The sequence below is a fragment of the Panicum hallii genome, chromosome 7 (genome assembly GCF_002211085.1).
Source record: "Panicum hallii strain FIL2 chromosome 7, PHallii_v3.1, whole genome shotgun sequence".
Classification (NCBI taxonomy): Eukaryota; Viridiplantae; Streptophyta; class Magnoliopsida; order Poales; family Poaceae; genus Panicum; species Panicum hallii.
Window position 1 is genome coordinate 34,374,015 of NC_038048.1, and position 26,371 is coordinate 34,400,385.

The window sequence follows — 26,371 nt, forward strand, 5'->3', positions numbered from 1 at the left end:
TTTGAACGGGGTAAGCGGACGGGACGGATAAGAACGGCCCGGGTGAGGCCGTGCGTGATGCTTGTTCCAGATAGGATAGGAGGGCATTAGCTGAACAGAGACACGCACAACGATGCCGCGCAGGGCGTAATGGCACCGGAAAGATTCGGCACGGAGCTCACGCCGAGGCGCTGGGCGCTGGATGGAATCTCCATTGAATACGCAGCCAGCCCAGCCACCCGTGAGATTCCAAAGCGATAAACCAGCCTCGGCTCCTCCATCCAGCAGCTGCACGGCAGCACGGGTGGGTGGCCATCGGTAGGTCACGTAGGTGTCCCGGCAAACCTCACGGCAGCACCGGCGGGCACTTGGGCACGAGCAGCTGGTGAGCCACCACCCTGACCGGTGACCACAGCACAGATGCCAGCCGCACACCGCTGAGCAGCAGCGCGGCGCCGCCCGCCGCCGGGTCCCCCCGCTTCCTAGTCCAGTTGTTCGGTCACGAGACGGGCGCCGCCCGAGGCCAAACCCTGCTTCGCTGTTCGCCGTGCGCCCGCCCGCCTCGCGATTCCCCTGACGTCAGCAAGTCCTCCCGCGCCCACGCTATATCGCGTCACGTACGCGCGCGCGTCCCGTTGCGTCCTCCGCCCGTGCCCATCCAGTCTCGCTCTCGCTCTCGCCTCGTCCGGCCCAGCCCTTGCCGCTCGATAGGAGCAGTCGGTTACGGAGATCCGCTCGCTGGGTTGAGCGCCAACAAGTCCACCCAGGATCCAGCACCGACGAAGAAGGGCGTCATGGCCGCCGGCGGCGGCGACAGCGACATGGGCCCGATGGCGATGGCGCCGCCGTCGCACGGGGCCGCTCACGCGCCGCCGGCGGGGGCGGGCAAGGCGGTAGCGCCGCCGGCGGGCCCGCACATGTCCATGATGCACATGACCTTCTTCTGGGGCGACCGCGCGGTGGTGCTGTTCCCGGGGTGGCCGGGCGCGCGCGGCGGGGGCGCCTACGCGCTCTGCCTCCTCTTCGTGCTCGCGCTCGCCGCGCTCACCGAGGCGCTCGCCGCGGCCTCGCGCTGCGTCGCGCGCCGCCGGGGCCGCGACGCTGGCGGTCGCGGTGGCGGCGTCCCGGCGTCCTCGGCCGCGCTGCTCACGGCGGCGCACGCCGCCAGGATGGGGACGGCGTACCTGGTCATGCTGGCCGTCATGTCCTTCAACGGCGGCGTGCTGCTCGCCGCCGTGGCCGGGCACGCGCTCGGCTTCCTCCTCGCGCGCAGCAGGGTGCACCCGGGGAGCGGCGCCGCCGCCGACGCCGCCCGTGAGCGCGAGCTCGCCGCTGGCCCGGATGGCTCCAAGGCCTAGACTACAGTGCAACTGCAGCTGGGTTAAAGAAATGGCTGTCTCCTGTGTTCTTTTGCTGTAGGCATCTGAAAATTGTGAAATCTGGATACTCTTTCCAGGACTGAAATGCCATTGCTGCCATCTCATTGTCCTCTTGTGCTATGGATTATGCTGAAACATGTCATGATGTGCCTTAGCTTTGAGGAACCGCTGGATTAGCAAGTCTCTCATTAACAAATACGCTGGGCAGGTAACCTTTGCTGCTGTGTAACACTCACCAGTCATCATGACATGACCAGGTAATGTTAACAATGGGCAATTTCACATGTATATCGGTAAGTTTTACGTCCTTACATAGACAATTAGACATAGAAAGATATGTGTTATTATGGGCGGGTGTGTAACTGTAACTGTAACTGTACATCCAAAGAGACAAATCACTCGTCAAAACTAGAGCAAATTTACTCGCTGGCGATGCCCTCCTACTCCTAGGCATTACATCGAATATCTAATTGGAGCCATTTATATCAACCAAAGCTCGATGGCTAAGAAATCAAGCGTTGGCTGCTCCCCGCGTTGTGCGAACATTCACGATCGGACACCACACCACTGACGCCGCAAACAGACACCCGTTCACTGTCTTCGTAGAATAAGCGCAGCACTTTCAGACAACACCGCACGGTGGCATCCACCCAATCGACCGGATCAGAGAGTCACCTCACACACGTTTTTTTTTTTATTTCCCAAGCTCCCAAAGCGGCCGCGCATGCCGAGCGGATACGCCGACGTGCCGAGCGCGCGCGGCGCCCGGCAGCCATGCCCATGGCGTTCAAGGTCTGTTCAGCGCGCACTGAATCGAAGCCGGCCGAGCTAGCTAGCGCGCTGCTACTGGACGGCGCGCCCCGTGCCGCCACGGCGGCGCGGCGGTGCGCGCTAGTGCTCGCTCCACCGATCCTCACCGGACTCCGGCCATCATGACGCCGGCCGCCGGCCACTAGCGTCGCCACTATATAAGCAGCAGCGGCAGCAGCCATGAAGCGTAGCCACGCGCAAGTCACAACTCACAAGAGAAGCAAGCACCGCGCGCTGCTAGTGGTGACCAGCCAGCAGGCGGTGAGAGGCGACAATGCTGCGACCAAAGATGAGGGGGCTCCTTGTGATCGCCGTGGTGGTCGCGGCGTGCCTCTGCCTCGCGGACGGCAAGGGCGAGTGCGGGGCGACGCCGCCGGACAAGGTGGCGCAGAAGCTGGCGCCGTGCGCGTCGGCGGGGAAGAACCCGAGCGCGGCGCCGTCGAGCGGGTGCTGCAGCGCGGTGCACACCATCGGGAAGCAGAGCCCCGAGTGCCTGTGCGCCGTGATGCTGTCCAAGACCGCCAGGAAGTCCGGGATCAGGCCCGAGGTCGCCATCACCATCCCCAAGCGATGCAACCTCGCCGACCGCCCCGTTGGCTACAAGTGCGGAGGTAACCAATTCTTTCTTTCTAGCAGCGGGCGTCTTGCTTTGCTTCTTCCCTTCTTTGCTTCGGATAACGGTTTATTTTGCAGTTTTGTCAGTGGCATCAGCAGAGCAGATGAAGCAGTGAGCTTTTTGACTCTTCTTTTGCTCTTTTGCAGATTACACTCTGCCATGAGCTGCGAGAACTACTTGAGTTGAGCACCGGCGCATGACCCGTTGTTGTATCGCTGAAAGCACGAGGTCGTGTGACAGTGACGTGTCAAGAGTATGTGTGTGTTGCCACTAAACGAGACTGGAGATTACCATCCATGTGGAACTGAAGTAGTATGATGATAATGATAGATACTCTCGTGTAGCCAGAGTCTGGGCAGCCAGAGATGTAGCCCTGCATCCTCGAAATAAAACTTGTCTTCTTGCACAAACTCGATTCAGAGAGATGCCATTGACTCGTATCTCGACCGTTTGTATCACAAAAACCGTGCTGTTCTGCCAATTAAATAAATAATGAACCTTTTTTCTAAAACAAAAGACGGCAAGAGATTTGCCATAAATTTTTCTCGAAAACGCAGGAGAGCTGCATTTTATTGTATTAAAAAGATGATAAAACAAAATTTCTTACAACGGCATGGAGCGGCTAGCACTCTCGCAATATACTTGAGCACGCGATTGCAATTTACAACAACCAAAGAGGGGTAGAGAGAGAAGCAAAACACTACACTGCTCAACCATCTGTACAAGGTGCTTCGCACCATCCTGCAACTATATCACATTCTTTTGTCAGGGACAGGAAGAGCTCCCAGGCTGCCTCCGTGTATTTGCCGCTAAGGTTACCATCAAAATAGTTTGCGATCATTTTCTAGATGACATGGTTGCCTGCATATCACGATGAGGCCACACCAACCACTGGTCCACTGACCACTGCACAAGTTCCTACATCAGCAAGTGCAGCTTCAAAATAGAAAACGGGATGGGAAAGACAGGAACGCTGCGAAATAGAATCTCACCCGCAGCCCGGCAATGGAGATGGCCAGTTTCACGTGTGGTTCATCCTGTTTCGGCCTTTTGGGCTGTGCCATAGGAACATAGCAAGTGTCAGGCCGTCGAGATTGTGTCTCCCGCACGGCCCAGCCCAGTTCTTTCGCTTGCCATTTGGAACGATGTCCCCTGTCCTCACCCCCGTTATTCTTTTCTTGTTTCCAAGATCTGCCTATTTTGCGGCATTTTCTTTATTAATGTTACAAAACATGTCTCTGTTTGAAAGTTTGATTGACCAAATGGCTTCTGTCCCATTACCGGAGTAGTCTAAGACATACTATGACGATCTAATGAGGTCTTGATGAAGAAAACTCTATTTAGATGGAGTAAGCATCGTATACAACCTGTCCGACAATTTGCTTTTGGACCGGTTGAAAGAAAGAGCATGAGTTGGTTTGGTTTCTTGGGTCGAATCTACCCATCTGGTTTCGAGTCATATATGCTTATATTCTTTTTGATTTATTTTAGAAAGTAACGATGTTTTTCTTTCAGCGGCCGCTTCTTTAATTTCAGAGTCTTTCATCCCATTCTCCCGAAGGTGCTTGTATGGTAGAGTGTACGTGCGCGTTCATTGTGATGAGTATACCTGTGTTTACAGGTGTGTGCATCTGTACTATTTTGGAAGAAAAAGAAACCAAGAACGAGCTAGTGAAGGTTAGGTGATAAAACAAACTAAAGATGGCGCGCTTCATTCGCGCGAATGCCGCCCTTTAAGCAAATGAACACCACCACCGACACCTCCAGCAGCTAAACAAAAGAAAGCAACCACACTGACGCTACCCTGCTAAATTTTCTTTGCTAGAATGAGCGCAGCCGCAGCACCTTTAGGCAACCAACATCAGGCGTCGGCGTCCACTGAAACCACCCGATCGGGGGAGCCATTTCACACACACTTTCCAATCTCCAAGCTCCCAAAGCGACCGCGCACGCCGGCATGCCATGCGCGCGGCGCCCGGTAGTCATGCCGTTGCCATGGCGTCCAAACCCTGCTCCTTGAATTCCGGCGCAAAGGCTGCCGCCGCGCCATGGACGATGGACCTGAGGTGCCGCGCCAGGACGACCACCCACCGGCGCGCACTGAGCAGGCCGAGACGCGTGGCCGAGCTTGCCCGACGCGACGCCACTGGACGAGGCGCCTCGTGGCGCCACGGTGCGCGCTAGTGCTCGCCCCACCGTCGCCCTCGGCCATCATGAGGTCGGCTGATGGTGGCTTCACCTACACCGCCTCCACGCTCGACGCCGCTATAAAAGCAGCGGCCTGGTGGCCATGTCCAAGCCATCAGCAAGCTTACGCATCACAGAAGAAGCAAGCAAGCACGTACGGGTTCGGTAATCATCAGAGTGTGTGTGAGGTGACGAGGATGAGGGGTCTCCTTGTGCTCGCTCTCCTGCTCGCCGCCGCGGCGTGCCTCGCCGAGGGCGCGGGCGAGTGTGGGGCGACGTCGCCGGACAGGATGGCGCTGAGGCTGGCGCCGTGCGCGTCGGCGGCGCAGAACCCGAGCTCCGCGCCGTCCAGCGCCTGCTGCAACGCGGTGCACACCATCGGGAAGCAGAGCCCCCAGTGCCTCTGCGCCGTGATGCTGTCCAACACCGCCAAGAGCTCCGGGATCAAGCCGGAGGTCGCCATCACCATCCCCAAGCGCTGCAACCTCGCCGACCGCCCCGTCGGCTACAAGTGCGGAGGTAAGCAAGCGAGGACTCCCTAGCTAGCTCATGACGTCTGCAAAAAAGTTCATCATTGTTCCTGGTGATCTTTGTCACTTCTTGCTTCGACGATCTTTCAGAGAATTGTCTCAGCTGTATCGTCATCAGAATTGTGCACTGACCAAATGTATCTGCCTGTGATTCTTCTTTTGTTCTTTTCAGCTTACACTCTGCCATGAGCAGTAAGGACTGCAGGGCTGGTGCGTGACATGTTAAAGTATCACCGTACACCGAAGCACAAGCACGAAGTCGTGTCCGTGTGTGTGTGTATCTGTGTTACCAATAAACGACAGTTGCGAGTACTATCCATGTGGAACTCTAGTATGTTGAGTCTGTCACTAGAGACGTAGTACTCATGTGGTCATGTTCAGGGTTCAGAGATGTGTGTCCTGCATTGTCGAAATAAAACTATTCTCTCCCTTTCTTTTATAAGTTTGATTGCGAGAGCGATGTTGTGCGATGATTCATATCTCCACCTTTTGTTTAACAAAAAACCATGATGCTCGACCAACTAAACGAATGATCAACCTATAATATTAAATGACGAAGACAAAAAATAAGAACAAGCAATATCTTCTTTGCGGAAGAAAAGTAAATTAAAGAAAAGGACTAGCAATATTACAAGGATACTTTTGGAGCCTTATAACAATCCTTGTAAATAAAGGTATACAAAGAGGTATCAAATTATACAACTTAAAACAGATAAGTAGTCACTAACTTTTCACATCTTAAGTTACAATTGTGGTACCTTTTGGTAACTCTCCAAAGATGATAAAATGCTATTTTTTTCGGGCAAGCATCCTCTAAGGGGGGAGGTATGTTACAACTAGGGGGTGCCAATACACCCACGAAAATTTACAAAAATAATGATTAGATCTAATTTTTCACCATATATGCACCCCATAACTCAACTCGGCAAGTGCACCCCTTCAATTTACTCTAGCTTCTCCCCTGATCCTCTACGGTAATGCTCTCTGCAGTTGAGTCACTGATACGTGGATTCGGGCCTGCACGTTAGCGACTCAATTGCAGAGCAACTACTGCAAAGGAGTCTCATCCATTTTTTTCAAGGATGGAATAGTTCATTTCCATTACGCTAGTGCCAAATCACAATTATGTGTTCAAATTTTTTCCCTAATAGCTGAATAGCTTTGAAATTATACTAAACTTAGAAGAAATACATATCCAAGCTACAAACATAACACAACTACTTCCTCTTTTTCATTAGTATCCTTCAGCGATCTTCAACTTGCCCTACAAACGAAGCAGATCGAAGAAACCTTGTACCAACTCTGACAAGGATCCACATGTTTCTCTTCATCGGTAGCAGTAAATAGTGATCAACTCTAAGATTACCTTCTATCAACTCAAAAGACCCAATAATCCATAAAGGAAGTGCGCGGTTGGTGGCTATGAAACCACAATCCCAGATAGAACAACAATACATGTGCAATTGATGATAATCTCTACCATTGTTGCAAAGAGACCGATATAACATGGCCTCATTTGTGCTTCAACGACAATCTGACAGCCATCCTCGATGATGTCACGATTTCTAGACGCCAAAACCTCACTAACCATCACCAAAACCCGCCCCCACTTAAAAGCATAATGACCTATTACTTGAGGAGTAATAATGCTCACAGCTCTGCCCAATGACATCTTTTAAGTTAATTGCGTTTTTTTCCTCAGATAATCCTCTCCGTTACAAGAAGAAATTTCTGCTTCTCTTTTGTAATATTTGACTGGTATTATTCATAAAAGTTAAATAAAGTTATTTATGAAATCGAAACATTCTCAATCATATTGGATTAAACAATTATTTTCTATCTTATGAGCACAAATTTTACACAATTCTATTAAATATTACTCAAATGTTGTGTTGTTTAGGTATATAGAGTGGGAAAATATTGTCAAATGGAAGATGCAGGACTTTAAATGCAGCTATTAGCAGACGACGAACTATTATATCCGATGCCGATACGTATTATTTTATATGAATTTGCAAATTACCTTATGCAAATTGTAGTGAACTTCCAACGTCATAAAGCTACTTTTTATCGCTGATTACATTAATCCAAGATAATTTCCACTGATAAACATTTTTTCCCCACTGATAAACATTTAATTTAACCAGCATCAGCAAACTTTCAACTGGAGCTCAGGACATTCCAACTTAAACAAGAAAACTTTTCAACTGGGGAAAATACTCAGCTGGTATTTAGACACACTATTAATTGGGTCTCAAAAAACGCTAAACTGAGATCTATGTAAAGTTCCAGCCGTTGAGACCATTTTACTAGAAACCAGAAACGTCTGTGCCCTGTCTGCGCTTAAGCTAGTTTTGTCCAAGCGTTGGTCGGGCTTGTCCTAGCTAACTCCCAGCTGTATGCCTGCATCCCCTGGTTGTTGTTTGCTGGAACAGTCCTCAGAAGCGCCGAGTGCAGATCTTAATTTGAGTGAGCACACCGCCACCCAGGCGTTCGCGTTTTTCTTCAACGGCATCGTGGTGCATGGCGCACCGGGAACCTGCTGGGACAGCCGAGATTGGGGCATGCATTCTCTTGTCGACAATGCTGCTTCAGTTTTTATTTTTTTAAAAAAACAATGCTGCTTCAGCGCAGGGAGATCGACCTCTGGGAAGACAACGGGTACGGTCTCATTGCGCAAGCCCACATCAAGGTGTCGCCGGGCGCCGACGTGCCATGCCGTGGCATTCCTGCCATCCTCTTTCAGGGCTTCACCACAATGCTTGTTGCTCCACCCATGGCCCGGAAGTCAAAAATAGAATTACGGTGCAGACACGTGTGCACGAGCAATTTAAGACCGAGCTTGCTGCCAAAAACTGCATCGGTGATCTGCCACTTTCGTCTAAAATGTCAAAGCCCAAACTCCTGCCACGATGCGTTCCATGAACCCGAAAGGGGTAGGCCCGAGAGTGAGCGAGCCCTTGTGCTGCCCGACGCTTGCAACCTCGCATTACCGCGACGGGCCTGAGCTTGCGCGACCCTACTGGACGACGCGCACGGGCTCGCCAGGTGTCCCCTAGTGTTCGTCCCATTTGGGCCTCCCGCCATCATGGCTCCCGAGCTGTCCAGTCCATGCTCGGCCGTCGATCCTGTATAAATCAGCAGTTCACCAAGCCATTTCAGCCAACGAGCCACCCGTTTAGCTTGAGAGAGAAGAACTAGCTAGACAGGCGACAACGGTGAGGAAGGCACCGTAGAGACGAGGACGACGGCGGCGATGAGGTCCCTCTTCCTCCCGATCGCTCTGGTGGTCCTGCTGGCCGGCGCCGCGGCGGCGCCGCGGGGCGCGGACGGCGAGTGCGGGGAGGCGCGGCCGGACCACCTGGCGCTGAAGCTGGCGCCGTGCGCGTCGGCGGTGGAGGACCCGGGGTCCGCGCCGCCGGCCAGCTGCTGCGCCGCGGTGCGCGACGTCGGGCGGCGGCACAGCCCCGGGTGCCTCTGCGCGCTGCTGCTGTCCGACACCGTGAGGCACTCCGGGGTGGACCTGGGCGCGGTCATCACCATCCCCAAGCGCTGCAACCTGGGCAGCCGCCCCGTCGGGTACAAGTGCGGCGGTACGTATGCGTAGCCTCGCAACAAGTGGATCGCATTTTCATTTCCTGCGAAGAATTGTTTGGTCAGGTGGTCAACGCGATCGGTTCTTGTGTCATTTTTTTTTCTTTTGCAGAGTACACGCTGCCTGGCCTGCACGAGTGATGGCATAATTAGGCTGCGCCACTGACGCTGCTGGTGTTCTACGGCCTACGAATAAAATGACACTAGCAGAGGAATGAAGCAAGGATTGTGACTTTACGCATGGGACAAAACAGCATGATGAAAAGTTGAAAATGGTGTGCTTGCAACTCATGTTTGCGATGATGTCAGAGCGTGCTGAAATGCTGCTCGGTTTGTAAAAGTAATTAAGCACATGCGAGCTATATTTGAGAGCTACATCTTTGCAATAAGTACGTGCTTCTGCTGTCAGGTGTCTGTGATCGAATACCTGGGCATCTCTCTTCTGTGATCGAAAATAATGTTCGCAGGTTTTCAACGTCAACAGGATAATTTAATGCCTTGAAAGTTTTTTTTTTCAGAACATGAAGATATGTATGGCTAGAAAGATGATGAGTTCAGTGTTCGAGAGCTAGTGCTTGGTTCCCTCCTCCGTACTCCGTGGCACAGCGACGGGCAACTTGTCCCCTGCTCCCACCTCACGTTGCCACTCCTGGGCTTCCCAGATAGCAGACTCCGAGCCCATAATCGGCGAGGCCCAAACGCATTTCAGCCGTCCATCACAAGCAAGCGGAAGCAAGCAGCACGGTGCCCCGTCCCCCGGTCCGGCGATTCTTCTCCTATCTTGTCCTGCCCCGGCAGTTGTCTTGCGTCCCAGCCATCCGCTGGTCCATGGCGGCGACGGCCCTGCTCCTCCCCAGCCTCTCGGCGGCGGCGCCCACGGCCAGGCAGAACCGCCACCACTGGTCGCCTCGGCCGCAGCTCCAGCGCGGCTCCCTCGCCTCCGGTGCCCTCCGGCCGCCCCTGCCGCGCCGGCGGCTCGCGGTCTCGGCCGTGCAAGAGACGAAGGAGGGCGAGGCCAAGACGGCCGAGGAGATCACCGAGAAGTACGGGCTCGAGTTCGGCCTCTGGAAAGTAAGCAGGAGAGACGCCGATGCAGCTTGCAGCCTACCAATTTCATTGCTCTCGAAGCACCACCCGTGAGCTGAACGAATTGGGGCGCGTCGTTGCTGCAGGTGTTTAGCTCCAAGGAGGAGGAGGGAGGCGAGGGGAAGAAGAAGTCGCGGACGGACCAGGCCAAGGAGCTCCTGGCCAAGTACGGCGGCGCGTACCTGGCCACCTCCATCTCGCTCTCGCTCGTCTCCTTCACCCTCTGCTACCTCCTCATCAGCGCCGGCGTCGACGTGCAGGACCTGCTCGCCAAGGTATGAGCCACCCAGCCAGCCGCCGAGACGATTCTCTCAGTCGAGCTATAGCTGCTCGTTTCGTGCGCTGGCAACCTGTGTTCTTGGCTACAAGTTACCAACGGCTCTGTTCTGCCCCGTGTGCACGGTCAGGTCGGCATCGCGACGGGCGAGACCGGAGGGAAGGTCGGGACCTTCGCGCTGGCCTACGCCGCGCACAAGGCCGCGTCGCCGATCAGGTTCCCGCCCACGGTGGCGCTGACGCCGGTGGTCGCCGGCTGGATTGGCAAGATCAGGAAGGGCGGCGAGTGATGATGCGCCGGTGAAGTACTACAGGCAACTTCGATGTACACTTGTTTTGTTCCTACTGAATCATGTAGTATGTATGCATATAACTAAATCTAAATATAATCTTAGGTGTTCTAGTAGCATATGCCAGTGAATCTGGTGCTGCTTTTGCTCTGTATGTAGAACTTGTCAAAACCAGTAATGAATTTCAACTAGCGGTACTGAAGGAATGAATGCTGACTGGAAAGTTTCAGATCTCGAAGCTGACAGTGCAGCTGCTTCAGAGTTTCAGCAATGTCTTTTACACTTTTCAGCATGGAATTTGCAAAAGATGCTAGACATAGGATAGTAAGTTACTTATGAATCAGTACTCTACACACATTTAGCCAGCCTAGACAGAGTATCAGTATGTACAAAAAATTGTGGCGCTATCCCAAGTTGGAGAGCGGCATCTGCGTAACCAGCGTTTCAGTTTATGCGACTGAGTGGAGCATTGTCGTGCATCCATATGCCGCTGAGCGCTGATACCCTGTATAACTTACCAAACACACCACCGCCAGTCCACAACAAAAGGCCAATCTCAGCTTTTGCATCTCGACCGCTGCTATGCCTGCCTTCTGCGCTGAGGAAATGCGTGGAACGTGTGGAAACAACCAGACTCCAAGGAGTCCCCCAAAAGAGCATTTGCCATCCAAAATGACCTCAGTCTGTTCCAAAATATCCAGCGTGGTATTATCTTCTTGTTTACCCATGGTTAGGGCCCTCAGCTGTAGGTTTCACCAATTGCAGCTGGCTGCTGGCTGAGTGTCCCTGGGCCTGGGGTGCTCACCTCTTCAGCTAAGAAATCATTGGGGTCTATCTGGTCCCACTGCATTTCTGCTGCTTACCATGTTAAGTAATACTTCAACTCAGGAACTCCAAGTACTTGTAAGTTTTAGTAGATGACATATAAACAAGACCTCATGAATACATTCCAAAAAGGATACGTGCTGTTCTCCACATATCAGTTATGCTAACATCATCATCTGTAAGCAGCCAGTAGTCGGCATCACTCTGCAAAAGGCATAGTAGGGTTATGAGTCACTGAGTCTTCCATGTGCTTTGATCTTATCGGGCAGAGAAGAAACAGCGTGTACAGGCAAACTAAATGTATTTTCACAAAGTGAAAATAATGCAAAATACAGGGATAAAAGGAAATTAAGATGCAATTCAAGAGTATGCATCTAATGTTAGAACTGGACTCCAGAACTGTATTTTTTTTATACAGGCATAAGGTTAGAATTGGATGTTCTTAGCTGATATTATTATAGAATGCCTCATCTTGTATAGAAATTTATTTAAATGAAAAAGGTAAAGTACATACAGTTTCGGTCTTAACTTACATCAACATCTGAAGGTGTAATCTTCCTCAACACTCCTTCAGAAGGATATGGAGCATTTAGATCTGGAGTTTTATGGATCTGCTGAGCATTAACCACCACCTCCTTGCTACAGCTTTGACCAGCTCTTTTTGTTCTGGGGCCTTTCACGGAGGAGGCACGTTTTGCCAAATGTGTGTGACTTGCCAGTGTTGCAGTTTCATCCAGCTTTTCCTCCGATTTCATCTCAAAGTTACTAAATAATACAGTAAGGATGTGTGTCAGACAATTTATTTTGAAGGTGCAGGCTCCAAGAGAAGATTCAAACATTACCTAACCAAGTAGAGAGCAATTGGGCCCATTGTACTCCGTATTATTATTCTATATCTCCTTCGAAAGCTCTCACCAGTCATCTTATGAAACAAAAATTGAGCAAAGTCACGAAATAGTTAATAATAACTAAACATAGAATGTAGTGTATATGGACTGGTCATTGTTTCACTGGCTCCTTACCACATCAGGATTGGGAACTTCCACAGAAGATCCATGAGGTGCTTTTATTGCAATTAGTGTTTGGTTCTGCAGTTGACATAGGCTATATGAGCTCAATACATACTTAAGTCCAGATGGTCACGGTTGGTGTTAAGTATAGTCTGAATAGTAGGAAATAGTTACATTGGTGTTAAATCTAGTATGAAAAGTCAGAAATAGGATGAACTTTCGGGAAACTACAATATGGAATTTTCTTTGAAATTTAAGCGAACCTGAAAGCAGGGCAATCCCTTGATGTCATCTTCGGTAAGAAATAGCCACCTAAACATTGAGTGATAAACATGATTGAAGAGTAAAACAGCAACATGCAAAACTGAAAGAAAACTAATTACCTCTGCCTGCTTTCATCTTCAGTTAACTCCTTCAGCTTCTTATGCATTTTACTGCAAAGGAGAATCAACTTTTAGAAGGTATTACAATTCTCATTTGAAATAGCAGCAAAGAAAACTGAAGCTGATAGTTTTGCAACCTCCAGCAGGTCCAAACCTTATATGTTCATCTAATGCTTGCTCCTGGAGATTAAGATTTTCAATTTCACTCTGCAAGAAGGTTACACCAAGTGTTACTTAGACTTGGATCCTAACATGACTAAGCACAGATAGATTGACTATGAGTTTGATAATATGGACATGATTGCATGAAATTGAAAGATGAACATACAGAAATAAGTACCTTCAGAACTGAAAGATCATTATCCAAATTAGTTCCTGATTCATCCAAACCCCTAAAAGTTCATGACATTAGCATGTTGCACCATAATTACAGGCATAAAAGTGTAAGTAGAGAAGGAGGACAATACTTACTTCCAACAGATTCTATTCTTCAACTTCTTTTCTATCAAACCAATTCCCTCAAGGACATTTGTAATGTCATAAATGCGCCTTTTTTGAACCTGAATTTCCATAAATCACCCAGAAGCTTGCATCAAGATTCAAGTGGGCCGATTAGCAACACCAGCTTAGATGAGGAAAAGTTTCATACATCTAACTTATCTGCAGTGCTGTTCAAATCTAGAATTCCATCTTGAGCCTGCTTGAGCAGATTGACGAACTTTCTGGTCAATAGTGCTGAACAAACATAACATAAATAGATTTCAGTAAAATTGATATGAAGCAAAAGACAATATAGAATACTGATACGAAACAAGACAATAACCAGAGTAACATATCTAATAAGCACCAAAATGGCGGATTATAGCAGCAAATTATTCATATGCGGATACTGAAATCACCTAATGAACTGTCATAGCGGCAAGGACCAGCCGGAGTAGGTGGATTGCCAGGTGAAGCTGATGCAACAGAAAGGCATGCATTTAGCTATTAGACAGACAAAACAAATACGAATGAGACAAATTATGCTGATCAGCTGATGTAATCAGTGCTATAGAACAACAAATTTGTACTTACCAGCATTTGATATAGGTGTCTGAGGTACAGGTTTGCTGCATTTAGCCTTTGACTTGTATGTCCTTGCAGATTTTCCAGATACTGGGGCCTCACCATAGGGAGCTTTTCTTTTTAGCTGCACATAAAATGAGGAAATGTATTAGTGACAACTGACATTGGATATAGTCATAAGCGGTAACCAGCAAGACGTGCTAAACCCTGACAAAACTTCAAGAAATAGATAAATGCATGATGAACATATGTCAGATGCCATTAAGGACTACATATATATTCTGGTTCTCAACCATAAGGCCAGTCATAAGAAATTGAATACCAGAGATCACAATACAGCTTCATCTCAAGAAATTGATAATACAGTCCCAAAGATTTCAAAGAAACCTTGTGAAAGATAGTCATAAGTGTGTGAGGAATAGTTGCTTAGATTAGGGACCCAATGGTATTAACATACGACTCCACTTCTCAGAATTCAAACTACGCATAAACGCTACCGCAACTATATTTGTGGAGCATCAACCTGAAAAGTTCTGCTAACTATCCACAAGAGGCATGTTTCAGCACCAATTTGGTACCATAGGTAACCCAAACAAGCACAGTGCTCCAAGGTGATCCATGATGGCTCCGATCTATTTCACAGAATAAAACTGGTATCTCTAGAAACCAGAATTCTTGATGACAAGATGAAGCTTTAGCTTGTAGATATAATACAGCATAATAGGGCATGATGCACAAAAGGATATTATAGCAGAAGAGACTGAATTGCGACTTTTCTTCCTGCTTGCAACTATGTGAAACAACAGCAAACATACATCTAAACTGTCACGGAACAACAGTAATCTGCAGTGGCACTACAGGCACCTAATCCTGCTCTTAAAGCCTATATGATGCAACTTGCAAGCGACCATGCAGGTTTAAGGAACATTTCCAGTAGCATTGGCCATTAAAAACCCACAACATACCATCCCAAACCTCAATCTCACAGCAGAACAGCAAAGCACACTCATTATGTCTCCCCTTTGCTTTCAATGCCAGAAGACGGCCGATAGGCCTCGTGCTTCCCATGCGCGGAAGCTTGACGGCCGCAGTATTTTCAACTTCGCTCAGATTATTGGGCTAAACAAACAGGCAGACAATTTCAATCCTACATCAGAAAAGTAATTCCGAAAAGGGGATGCAATTGCCGCAGAATTCCGCCAAATGACAGAGCTTGGACCTCCCACAAAACCCCACAGATTCCGCACCAAACCCCCGAAAAACAGCAAGCATTCATGTAATAAAAGCTGCTCGGCACGCTCGAAGCGGCGGCTCACCGGCGTCCCGACGACGATCCCCTCCTCGAAGTCCCCGTGGCCGCCAGCCAGGGGCGCTGCCGCAGCCGCCGACGACGACGGCGGGGGGAAGCGGTGGTAGTCGCCGAGCGCGTCCGCGAAGGGCGGGCCCGCCGGAGGGAGCCGCTCGCACCGCTGCAGAGACTGCACGATCTGCTGCGCGACCGCCGGCCAGGCGGCCCCCGACATGGCCTGCGGCATAGGGGGGAGCGGCGGCGGCGGCGCGTAGTACAGTGGCTCCGCGATCGCCCTCCGCGGAGAGGCCCCGGGTCCCGATCGTCCCGCCGGCGATCGCCGCGGAGCTTCCTCCCGAGGTAGGGTTCCGGCGGCGGGGGCGGGGGCGGGGGCGGCGAGGTGGCGGTGGGGGATGGCGAAGGGGTTGGGGGGGTGAAGCGCGAGGAGAGAAGAAAACGAGGGAAATTAGCAGGGTCGTTTGCGTGCGTTGGCTTCGGAGGGAAGCCGGCGCGGGGGGCGGGTTAGCGAATGGTTTATTTTGGTGAGGGTTTTGGTGCAAAAGTCGCGGAGGAAGTGGTGGTGGTGGACTTGTGGTGGGCTATCAGGATTCCTTTCATCCTTGTAGGCCGCAGAAGCTTGGCGGCTGACATCCTTGTAGGCCGCAGAACTTGCCAGTTTCCAGTGTGCATCTATCTTCACAGTTTTATCTGGGGTTATTACTGGATTAGTCTTGCTTTGTCTTCCAAGAAAGGATTAACGTTGCCAAACTTCAATGGAGAAAATTGACTAATCAGCATCAGACGAACTTTTTCAGAGAAAAATGACTAATTAACCTAGGTATTTTTTTAGAGCAAAACCTTTCGTGAATTTCGGCCGTATTTGATTCAGCTTCCCCCTTCCTCTTCCACTATTGGCGTTGCTGATCATGGTTCGGAGCGTTAAGACTTGGTGAAGAGACACAGGCAACGTGGGCTCAAGAGTGCTTTCTGCGCACGAGCCACGCACGGTGAAGTGCCTAAACAAAACAACACGTGGAAATGAAACCAAACCACCACCTTACCACACTGGTAGGAAGGTAACAAGCCGGCAAAATAAGGCACAGCCACGCTCCCCTCCGCTCCGCTCAGTCCGCTGACAGCGCGCGTCGTGGAGCCGTCGGCCGTGTGCTTGGACGTCGGCTGGACCCACACCACGTCCCGGAGACTGGCCTGCCCGTGCCCGCTGCCGGTGCCGTTCTTCATTTTTTTTTTCTTACGGGAAAAAGCTGAGCAGGCCTCGTACTGGGCCGATGTGCTCCGCCGGGTCCACGAAACCACGCCCCTCCCCACCACCCCCGCCTGGGGGAGGGGCACCTCGCCTCCCGCCACCACCTGGGCGTTGGGCACAGCGCCAGCGGCTTCCTCCTCGACCGCCTCCTCGGCTTCCTCCTCGAGCACGCTCCTCTCCGACGCCTACTTCCAGGCCCTCCCCACCACCCCCTCTCGGAGCAAGGGCGCCGCGCTCGGAGTCGCATCGGCCGCCTCGTCATACCGAGCCGCTGCGGGCAAGCCCACGTACGTCACGACAGCATGGGGGCACAAAGGGCCGCGTCCCCGATCCCAGCGGCGCCACTTTCCTCGCGCAGAGCTCCTCTCGCTCCGCAGCGCGCAGAGGTCTCAACCGCGGACAGGGCTCGTCCACGACGGCGGCGGCGGGATACGAGGGCTTCGAGACAGCTCCGGATCCCACGTCCTCGACCATGCCGGCTGCCTGCTCCTCTTCCTCGCCGGGGACCGCGTGGACTCTGCTTCGCTCCAGCCGCTCTGCTTGGTGTACCACGCCCGCCGCAGCGAATGGCGCGCTGAACGCGGGCACATCATCTGCGAGCTACTTCCCTTCGCTCTCCACCATCTTCGCCGGGCTCCACACTAGCTTCGCGCCAGCGCCCGCTGTGGAGGCTTCGTCGACATCATCAGCGGGGCCATCCAACATCACGCCCGTCGCAGCCATGGGCGCGCAGACGCCGGCCTCCTCCCTTTGGAGCTTCGACACCCTCGATTGGAGCAACAGCAGCTTCCAGTTCCAAAACCCAGGGCGCGGGAGTTGTTTCGGGAGCTGCGGCGGCAGGCCCCAGCACTGAGTACGCGACAGGTTTGGATTGCTGCAGCAGCAGACCGCGGCAATGGATCCGCTGGAATCCGCGTGGGCGCAGGTAGCCAGATTGAATATTGAGAATGTTCGTCTTATGGATGATGTTCAGGAGGCGCGACGCGTCATTGAGGATTTACTGGGGGGGGGGGGGGGGGGGGGTGCAGCGCAAGCCAGAGACACTGCCCTCCCGCGAGCAGTGCTGTGATTGCCTGATCGGTCCGGCGATTGTGCAGTTTGCCCCGTGCGACCATATCTGCCCTCTGCGAGGCCTGCTATTCCAGACGGCAGATGTGTCCGTTCTGCTTAGAATGGATCAACTGGCAGTCCACGGATGCACGGACGCGTCCAGGGAGCCACCGCCGCAGCCGTTCCAGTTGACGTACTTGATCGGGCTTGGATGGAATGGTGTTGGAGCATCTCGTCGGGCGGTCTGGATCAATCATCAGTGCTTGGAGAGGTTTCTGACGGTTGAACTCATCGCTGGTACTCCGTCTTGTCTGATGGTCTGGATTAGTGGCTTGAAAGATTCCACGTTGTTTCGGTCTTTTGCTTTCTTGAAACTGATCGAGCTTAGTTGAGACTTAAGAATTTTGGCCAAGAAATGATAGAGTTTAGCTGGTTTCTATTCTTTTATTCGGAGCTACAGTCACCTGTGATGAAGTAAACATCTGCATGTGGTCAAGAAACGATGATTTGTTATGTCCTCTCCTGACAGAAGTTAATAGATTCTTTGCTAGATGCTTTTAATAACCTGCATCAGTTCTTTTTACCCCAATATAATGCAAGATTGATACTGCTTAGAAGGCATCTTATAATGAGAAATGTAGGGTTTGGTCAGAATAGAATGCAATGTTGATTTTTCTTGCAACAGTGCTTTTGAGTTTGGACATCCTCTGGTGATTCTTTTCTTGAGTGCCCAAAACCTGAAGAATTGGTTGTCGAACACATGATTAATGGACCTTGTTACCTGCTTTGCTTATTTTGATGACATTTTTTTTTGCACGATATGATTGCTCTTGCAGTCAGCAGTAGGGGCTTGTGCCTTCTCAATGTTCAGTTTCATGATTTCTCTCCTGTTTTGAATACAATGGCGATGATGTTAGGTCCCAGCATTCCATGGTGTGTGTCAACTATGGTAATTGTTTCAGTGCACTCTCCTTTTAACTATGGTAATTGTAAGTGACACTGTACCAGTAGCCCCCGATGTTATTTGTTGATTCACTTTGGCTTCCATACGTTCACTCTGAACTTGGGGCCAGTACTGACTTGAGGTCCCCTCCTAGTTTCACAGAATTCTTCAAACTGCTCAATTAGCCATGTAGCATTGGTTCCAAATTTCAATGCGACCACTAACTAGTGACAAGTATAGCATCCGTTGGACGGCATGTGCCGTTGTATTCTGCTCTTCATCATCCTCATACGCTTTTACGATTCAGAATTTCGAGTGGCTGATTCTGTCAGTTTTATTTCGCATTGCACACTGCATTGCTGTTTTTCTGTCTATTCACCAGTGTACGAAATATGAAAGTATGATGCTTACATCATTTCTGTTTCTGTGTTCTTAGAAGTGATCGAGGATGTGCATGTTGTCTAATGGTATGCGTCAGTTCTTGAATTCTTTCATTGTATCTGTCTTTTGAATTCTTCAAACTGATCGAGATTAGTTGGTTATGGCTTTTGTTCAGAGCTATGTTTACCTCTGATGAACTAAGCATCTGAATCTATCCAAGAAACTATGATCTCAATGTTCGGGTCAGTTTCAAGGTTATGATAAAATATAATGCATTCTTATCGATGTATTTGGTAGTCTGCACCATTTCTTTGTGCCCCAGTATGAAAATTTATGCTGCTGAGTGAGCATCTTAGGATGAGAATTGCAACACTTTGGTGTAAACTGTTTTTGTTTTTACAAATTTTGGTATAATCTGTTCTCAGCAATGCTTACTAATTTCTCACAATAGTGACTGACATCAGTCGCAGCAGTGCCTTTTCAACATTTTGGTTGTTCTTTTCTTGTGTGCCAAAACCTTGTAGATTTGGGTGCTGACAATGACAATGTGACTAGCCATTCTTAAAATCTTATGCCAAGTCTGTCCCGTAATGTTTTTTCTAACTCCCAGCTGCCATCAAATTCTTTTAATCTGAAAAGGGTATAGAATAACATCGTTCCAGTTATTGTGTACAAGCACCACAATTTTTTTTCAAAAATATACAATCAGCATAATTTACCACTGATATCAGTTGATGAACTTTCATATTTCAATTCTGCTGTTCATCTCAGACGCATTCACTTGCAAAGATCTTGTAACACCCCAACTCTCCCATTGCATTTTGTCTAACTGTATCTTCGTCTTGTTGTAAAGTAAATTGGCAGAGTTGGCGGTTCCGCTCAATTTCTTTGCCAAGGTGTCAAAGCAATTAAGAGTTCATCATAGGATCTTTGTATTCTTCAGAGAACACAAAGATTTGGTGCTTGGAATCAGTTGCTTCCTCTGGTAATTATTTTCTAAAGTGCTTCAGTACAAAGGAGTGGCAAATTTACAGAAGCTAAAATAAAATTAGCTTTTGAAGAAGTGATATCCGTAAGGATGACGGATGACAAATAGTTAAATACTTCTTGTAACACCACCTCTCCAAACCCTAGCTACCCCTCCGCCCTTATTCGCGAGTAATTTTTGGCGCGAGCAGAGCGCGCAGCGCGGGAAGAAAAGCGCTCAGCCCGCGCAACCGCCGCCGGCCGGCGCCCCCGCCCGCCGCTCCCTACCACGCCACGCCTGAGCCGCCGCCTGCCCCCGATATCCCCCGCCCCGTCCCGGCTCGCCTGCGCCCCACGCCACACCACCCCCCCCCCCGGTACCCAGGTCTCGCCTCCGCTCTCTCCCGCGCCTCTCCTCCCCGCATAGGCGAACAGTGTTGCGTGTGCGAGGTCGTGGCCGATCCAACCTGCGCCAGTGCTAGCTTCGGAATAGTGCGCCGCCGCTTTGGTTCAGGGAGTCCAGGCCTTCCAGGGCATTGGCTCCTCCTTGGTTCCTTAGGTTGCCGCCAACTAGCGTTGCGTGCGTGCGTGCCAACTGCTTGCTGAAATTCCTTTGACGGTTGGGAGGAATGCTCCTGGCGTCCGGTGGACACTGTAAGATCTGAAATCTGCGTGACTCTTGAGCTGCCATTTACTGATATTAGCTTTGAATGCCAAATTTTGTTGGCAAATGTACTTTCAGAGTTTCGGTGATTGCAATGCTTGTCTTTTCGTCATGCTTAATCCGTCTCATTCCTCTTATGTCCTGTTCATTATTCAGTACCGAACAACCCTTAATAGCAAGCGCACGTATCAGACAGTTGCTTACGCTCAATTTCGTGAGGTCTTGAGGAACTGCACTGGAACATTTACCTTTCAAATATCAACTTTCAAGTGAAATATCTGGGAAAAATATATCAAATTCTTTTTTTGTTTCCAACATTCTATGCTACATTCTATCAGTCTTTCAACTTGCATACCAAAGCTGATCCGGATTTTAATATGCTACATTCTAGCGCGGATTCCAAAGGCATGATTGTTTTTTTGAGGCCATAAATGTAACGCGTGTTTATATAGTGCATCCATGTCTTTCATTTGGTCATGTGTCCTACTTAATTATAATCTTTTAATCAACTGGCTATCCGCAATTTATGTGAATAAAATGGTGGTTCTTTTGTGCAGATGTGCTCGCTCCTGAGTATGTTCTTCGACGACTCGTCGTCATCTGACGACGACGACGACTTTGATATGGTGGCGATTTTACTCATCGGCATTGCAATGAACGTGGGGGCGCAAGCATGGTGGGCGTAAGAAGCATGATCGGCGTAAGGTGGTCCGTCGGAAGCTCTTTGATGATTACTCAACAGACGACGAGTCCACGTCCGGCACTACCTCCCCCTCGGCCGCCACGACTCCGGCCACCGCGAAGCTTGCCATGGTGCCACAGTCCACGGCGTTCCCGCGCAGGTCTGCTGCTGCCAGGAAAATCTCCAGGAGGCCCAGGACCCGCGGCCTCGTCGCGCGCGCTGGAGGCGAGGTGCGGCTCGATTCGATTCGTTGTTTGGTTTTACGTTGTGCGTGGTGTGAGCTCTGAGCTGTGGTTTGACCTATGGGTTGGGTGCTTGCGCGCGCAGGAGGAGCGTGCCTGTCATGGACCTGTCTGCTGGTGAAGCACCCATGACAAGGCGTCAGAAGAGGAAAGCTTCGGTGCAGGCAAAGCGGAAGGTGAAGGAAGCGCAAGCTGGCGGGAACTCTGCAGAAGAGGCGCGGGAACTGAAGATGGGCTCGATCCGGCTGGCCCGGCTACACGCCGTGAAGCAAACCCAACCCGAAGTACCTCGGACCAGAGTGGGTGCGTTGAGGCAGGCCTAGCAAATGCTGCGGCCTCTGGGGATCGTCGTCTACGTCAAGATTCAGGCTTTTAATAGCCTACTAATAGGTAGATCTTGACCGTCTATCCGGCCGGAGAAACGACGGCAAGCATCGTCGACATTTTGGATCGTGCTACTCTATTACTTGAACCTCCTATAGAAGAACCGTATCAGGGCCTTTGGTGGGGAACAGGGCTCCGGACTTGGCCGAGTCCGTATTCAGACATTTCAACCGTATCGGCTGATGGTGCTCCTGCCACCTGCGTTGTGCGTTCCAGCCGTTGTATTTGAAATAGTTTGCTCAGATTTTGCAGAAATATGATTTTGCTGGATCGCTAGTTCATGAATTTGGATGGTGATGCTGGTAACTGACTTCACGTTTGTCTGCCCAATGGATTTTTTTATATATCTAATTCTGATTGTGTGTGCGTGATCAAAAACGGCAAGACCTCTTGGTAATGTTTTGCCATGCCAGGGAATCTCTCGGACCATTCACCATTGATAAGGAGGGCTTGATCCAGTACTTCTAACATCTGTAGCTTTTATAGGTTTTTGTGACCCTGAGAAAATTGACCATTTGATATCGGTATATTTCTAACAGAATTAGCCTTCAATGTGCCTCTAGGCGCTCCACCATTGCTTAGGTGTCATGTAATTTGTGTGGACTAAAGTAGTGTTGCAAATAATATTGTTCTCTTCTTCGCCTCACATATGGCATTATTATTGCATCACTTGTAAAATTCATAAATTGGAATCGTAGTGACCCATGCTGAATTCAAGGGTACATGGATACATGATCCATGCTGGACGGTTAATATTTACAAGGTGGGAATATGAAAATATTTTAAAGTCGCTTGTTCTCCAATTTTAAATACATGTAACAAATTGACATGCATGAAACTAGTTTGCAGGTAGGTTTTTGCCATTTTCCCAATGCTATTTATATGCAGGAAATGTGAACTACTACTTTGTCTTACACTCAACTACTCGAAATTACCTAAAACATTGAATAATTCGACGAATTTCTTATCAAGGTATGATAAGTGACACTTGATGTCAAGATGCTAGTTGGGGTTGTATACTATCTCAATAATGTTAATGTTGGATCATCATAGCTTAAGGCTGGTATGTCGGTGGCAGACATGTTTGTTGCTCAATGCTTATATAGTGCTCCCTCTGTTCAGAAATACATGATGCCTTAGAATTTTTCTGGTCAAAGTTTCCTCAATTTTGACCTTCGATCTATACAACTCTATTGAAATTGTTGACATGAAAATAGGACCAGAATGTATTACTTTTATACTTTTTACTAAAAAGTACTACGGAAAATGTTGGTTAGAGTTGCTTATTGAAGATTGTATCTTGTTTGGATATCATATATTGATGAAGACAGAGAAGAAGAGAAGTGCATCTATTTTCAGCTCCAGGCCCGGCCGGTCCAGTAGGATAGCAGCTGGGAAGGCACAGCTATTCAGCCTCAATGCACCTTGGTAATTGGTGAGTATCAGCTGTATCAGTAGATCCTGCATGGTGAATCACTCCTCTTTTCTCTATGTTGCATGTAGGGAACTAGTGAACTGCCTATTTGTTGTTTACTTCCTTTGAACTGAACTCTGTTTGCAGAGGTGTACAGGAAAAGAGAGAAACAAACTGGGATTCCAAAAAGATTGGAATTCACAGCTGGCAGCGGTCGTCTTCATCAAATTTCTGCAGGTTCAAACTTCAAAGTTCAAAGCACTTGCTTTGCCAAACTTTGCATAGGTGCCTTCATGTAAGAAGCAAAGGCACAATAATAGTTATCCGTTGATATCACAAAAAAATGGATTTCTGATACAGTGTGGCAAACTTAATCCAAAACTAGGTTCAGAAAACACAGGTGACACTTTTCCACAACCTTGCAGTGGTAGTGTAGTGCTGCCTCTGCTGCATCTTCTGAGCGCCCATTACCAGCGCGCCAGAGGAATTAAAATTCAGAAGCTTTTCTGCAGATAATGCCACTTATGCGCTTTTTAGCACCCCAGTTGTTACACTTTAAAAAGCTGACTGCAGCTACGCAGAGCTTGGCGCTTGTTTAATTCCTCAGCACGCCACACTGCCCTTGCTTTGTCATTCACACACAGATCTGAACTGAACAGCAACCTAACCGCTGCTTGCTTCGATTAACCAGCTAGAGAAAGAAAAGAGGGGATCAAAAGAAGGGCTTGCAGTGATTACTAGGGTTCTTTTTCTGCTTTCGTCTTTGCGTTTTCTTTTGCAGCATTGCTGCTGCTCTTCCCTCTTCTCTGGTCGTTCCTCAAACTGCGTATATACTTTCCTCCATGGAGCGCTCCTTTTGGGGCAAATGGCTTTGTGATGATTAGGGCTTGGCCTTTTGCTGCCCTTTTGGGCCATATGTTACCAAAGATTTCTTTGACTGTGACCACTACCTCTCAGATTAGTTTGAAAAGATCTTACATACACTCAGAGCTTCACAATACATTGATGCCGGAATCCTAGAAAGAAGGCGACAGGTGGTTGCTCTCTGTAGCAGTCAGTTACATGGTAGTATAGTTCAGAACTAGTCATCACTTATTAGGTTTATGAAAACTTGACGAACTTCAGGCCAGGCTCAAAACTTACGGATATATTGTGAGAGGCATATATGTATATATGCATAACACACAATTCGTTGTGATCTTGGAAATGAAATTTACCTGTGGAGAACGGAGATGATGATGATTGAGTAATGAGAGAGATCTCTTGGGATGGAAGGCGTGAGGGGGAAGTCATTTCTGATCGTTACCTCTGGGGGTAGCTGTTAACCGACCCCTTTTCTCTGTTCGTATCCCCATAAAGAGCAATGTTTCGAGCACAGCTTTTGATGCAAATTCACACGGTAATGACCGGTCAATGATCCAGTAAACCTCGCTTTGTTACATGCTTTGGCTAGCTTTTCCCTGGCTGATAATCCTGCTCCATGGTATACTGCACAGTGCGCATCATTTGAACACTGCTATGAGGAATGCTACTAGCAGTAGTGGTCGATATGGGCACTACTACTGAACTTCCACTGCGATTTCAATCAACTAATATGCATGTTTCTAAATCAGTCCTAGTTAGTAATGGCTATTTTCTTGTAATGGCAGTGTGGCACTGAAACTGGAGAGGTTGCCTAAACTTGGGGATCGACTGAGTGTGTTAATTTCTGTGTCTGGCTAGTACCAATACAGTCTGCTTTTGAGGAGCAAGCATTGGGAGCAAGAAATTCTGAAAAGCCCCTGCTTTGCTGAACATCATGTGGTTTTTTTTTGGTGCCCCTACAAGCTACTAATTCTGAGTGAGTCTAATCTTTGCCATGCATGATGCACATACAAACACACACACACACACACACACATACCTACACACACAGAGAGAGCGTATGGGCAGTAGTAAGGGGGGACGCTTTATTCCTTATACTTTGAGTCCAGAGAGAAAGAGGCCGTACACAGTTCCCGATTCTTTTAGGGCGCAAAGATCTCCGTCGCAGGAAAAGAAAACCAATTTAAATGGGCCCTCTCAAAAGATGAGAGGTCACTGCAGGCCACATCAGATCCTATCGATCGATCACGTAAAAGCATCACACATGTTGTATCGCCATCATTGCGAGATCAGCCCCATTTCCTGCTGTTAATGTGATCGATGATTGCGTAACTATACGACCTGCGGGGAGGTGTAAAAGCAGCAGTTCACCAGTTCCTCTTATCATACATGTATGTACTCTCTCAACATGTTAGATAGTGCAGAGTACTGCAGCATTTTAATTTAGGCAACTCTTGTTAATTTGTTTGTTTTTGTGATTCGCTGTTTACTTAATTGAAAGTGCTTTATATGTATATATGCAAGCAACTTAGCTTTTATATTTTCTAATAAAACCAAATTGATAGCCTAAAGAAGATTCAGTTTGTCAGTTACTCCATTTAGCTATTTGTGGGTCAGATCAGTGTGGTAGTTCTTGCTATCCAATAGGGTGAAACTTTTTCCTGATAGTTTGTTTTTAGGGGTTAACTATACTGGCCGGGTAAGGATCACATCACTACATTATTCTGTTCAGTTTTGGCCAACTGCCTTTGGTGGAATATGTCATTTCGGCTACATAGTACATGCTGTATGTACATTCATAGAAAGAAAGAAGAAAAAATCTTCGCATGTCGATGCTGTAAAGGTTTGTCCCTTACTAATTATATCAGTCTATCCTGTATGTTGATTATCCCCGTTATTTGCCTTTTGCATAATCGTGAATTCGTATATGCATAGAATCTGCTCCAACATTTGTCAATATAATGCACATTCAATGAGGAGAGGGACTAGGAAGAAGAACCTCAGAAACCTCAAAGTCTGCATGGGCTGCTCCAGTGATCGATGCACATTTGTCACCTGTTCAAATCCTTCCAGATCAGGTTCGGAATTTTATGTTTGCCTTTGCTCACTTTGATGCATCGTCCATCCCAGCATAAAATTTAGCTCTCATCGGGTCATTCTTTAGAGGCAGCCGATCACATGCAAAACCTGGTCACA

General features: G+C 49.0%; 6 protein-coding genes and 1 long non-coding RNA gene across 11 annotated transcripts; 6 read left to right on the plus strand and 1 right to left on the minus strand.

The window, feature by feature from the left end:
* Nucleotides 1-470: 470 nt before the first annotated feature.
* LOC112900593 (copper transporter 6-like) lies at nt 471-1,500 on the plus strand. Its single transcript, XM_025969437.1, has one exon. It carries the CDS (start codon nt 774-776, stop codon nt 1,335-1,337), a length of 564 nt encoding a protein of 187 aa, XP_025825222.1. The 5' UTR covers nt 471-773; the 3' UTR covers nt 1,338-1,500.
* A 500-nt stretch (nt 1,501-2,000) lies between these two features.
* Nucleotides 2,001-5,940, plus strand: LOC112899813 (non-specific lipid-transfer protein-like). 2 transcript variants are annotated; one of them, XM_025968424.1, is made up of 2 exons: nt 2,001-2,779; nt 5,674-5,940. In XM_025968424.1, the coding sequence occupies exons 1-2, from the start codon at nt 2,443-2,445 to the stop codon at nt 5,688-5,690; spliced, it is 354 nt and encodes a 117-aa protein (XP_025824209.1). In that variant the 5' UTR covers nt 2,001-2,442; the 3' UTR covers nt 5,691-5,940. The 2 variants fall into 2 exon arrangements, with proteins under 2 accessions (XP_025824209.1, XP_025824208.1); XM_025968423.1 differs by lacking the exon at nt 5,674-5,940 and adding an exon at nt 2,931-3,194 and having other exon boundaries at nt 2,005-2,779.
* On the plus strand, nt 4,983-5,940 carry LOC112899811 (non-specific lipid-transfer protein 4-like). Its single transcript, XM_025968421.1, has 2 exons — nt 4,983-5,490; nt 5,674-5,940. The coding sequence occupies exons 1-2, from the start codon at nt 4,998-5,000 to the stop codon at nt 5,688-5,690; spliced, it is 510 nt and encodes a 169-aa protein (XP_025824206.1). The 5' UTR covers nt 4,983-4,997; the 3' UTR covers nt 5,691-5,940.
* Nucleotides 5,941-8,679: 2,739 nt separating this feature from the next.
* On the plus strand, nt 8,680-9,490 carry LOC112899812 (non-specific lipid-transfer protein 3-like). The gene is made up of 2 exons (XM_025968422.1): nt 8,680-9,094; nt 9,208-9,490. The coding sequence occupies exons 1-2, from the start codon at nt 8,758-8,760 to the stop codon at nt 9,234-9,236; spliced, it is 366 nt and encodes a 121-aa protein (XP_025824207.1). The 5' UTR covers nt 8,680-8,757; the 3' UTR covers nt 9,237-9,490.
* A 298-nt stretch (nt 9,491-9,788) lies between these two features.
* LOC112899810 lies at nt 9,789-10,949 on the plus strand. The gene is made up of 3 exons (XM_025968420.1): nt 9,789-10,166; nt 10,268-10,456; nt 10,589-10,949. The coding sequence occupies exons 1-3, from the start codon at nt 9,924-9,926 to the stop codon at nt 10,745-10,747; spliced, it is 591 nt and encodes a 196-aa protein (XP_025824205.1). The 5' UTR covers nt 9,789-9,923; the 3' UTR covers nt 10,748-10,949.
* Nucleotides 10,910-15,815, minus strand: LOC112899807 (transcription factor E2FA-like). 4 transcript variants are annotated; one of them, XM_025968418.1, is made up of 14 exons: nt 15,347-15,815; nt 14,040-14,154; nt 13,865-13,921; nt 13,615-13,700; nt 13,437-13,525; nt 13,306-13,357; nt 13,120-13,172; nt 12,966-13,016; nt 12,846-12,894; nt 12,595-12,660; nt 12,415-12,494; nt 12,106-12,337; nt 11,710-11,776; nt 10,910-11,599 (listed from the first exon to the last, which is right to left on the minus strand). In XM_025968418.1, the coding sequence occupies exons 1-14, from the start codon at nt 15,563-15,565 to the stop codon at nt 11,487-11,489; spliced, it is 1,329 nt and encodes a 442-aa protein (XP_025824203.1). In that variant the 5' UTR covers nt 15,566-15,815; the 3' UTR covers nt 10,910-11,486. The 4 variants fall into 4 exon arrangements, with proteins under 4 accessions (XP_025824203.1, XP_025824201.1, XP_025824202.1 ...); XM_025968416.1 differs by having other exon boundaries at nt 10,910-11,605; XM_025968417.1 differs by having other exon boundaries at nt 10,910-11,602; nt 15,347-15,813.
* Nucleotides 15,816-20,357: 4,542 nt separating this feature from the next.
* LOC112901672 lies at nt 20,358-22,109 on the plus strand. The gene is made up of 3 exons (XR_003230335.1): nt 20,358-20,579; nt 21,147-21,501; nt 21,599-22,109. It is a non-coding gene; the product is annotated as an uncharacterized LOC112901672 (long non-coding RNA).
* The last annotated feature ends 4,262 nt before the right edge of the window (nt 22,110-26,371 follow it).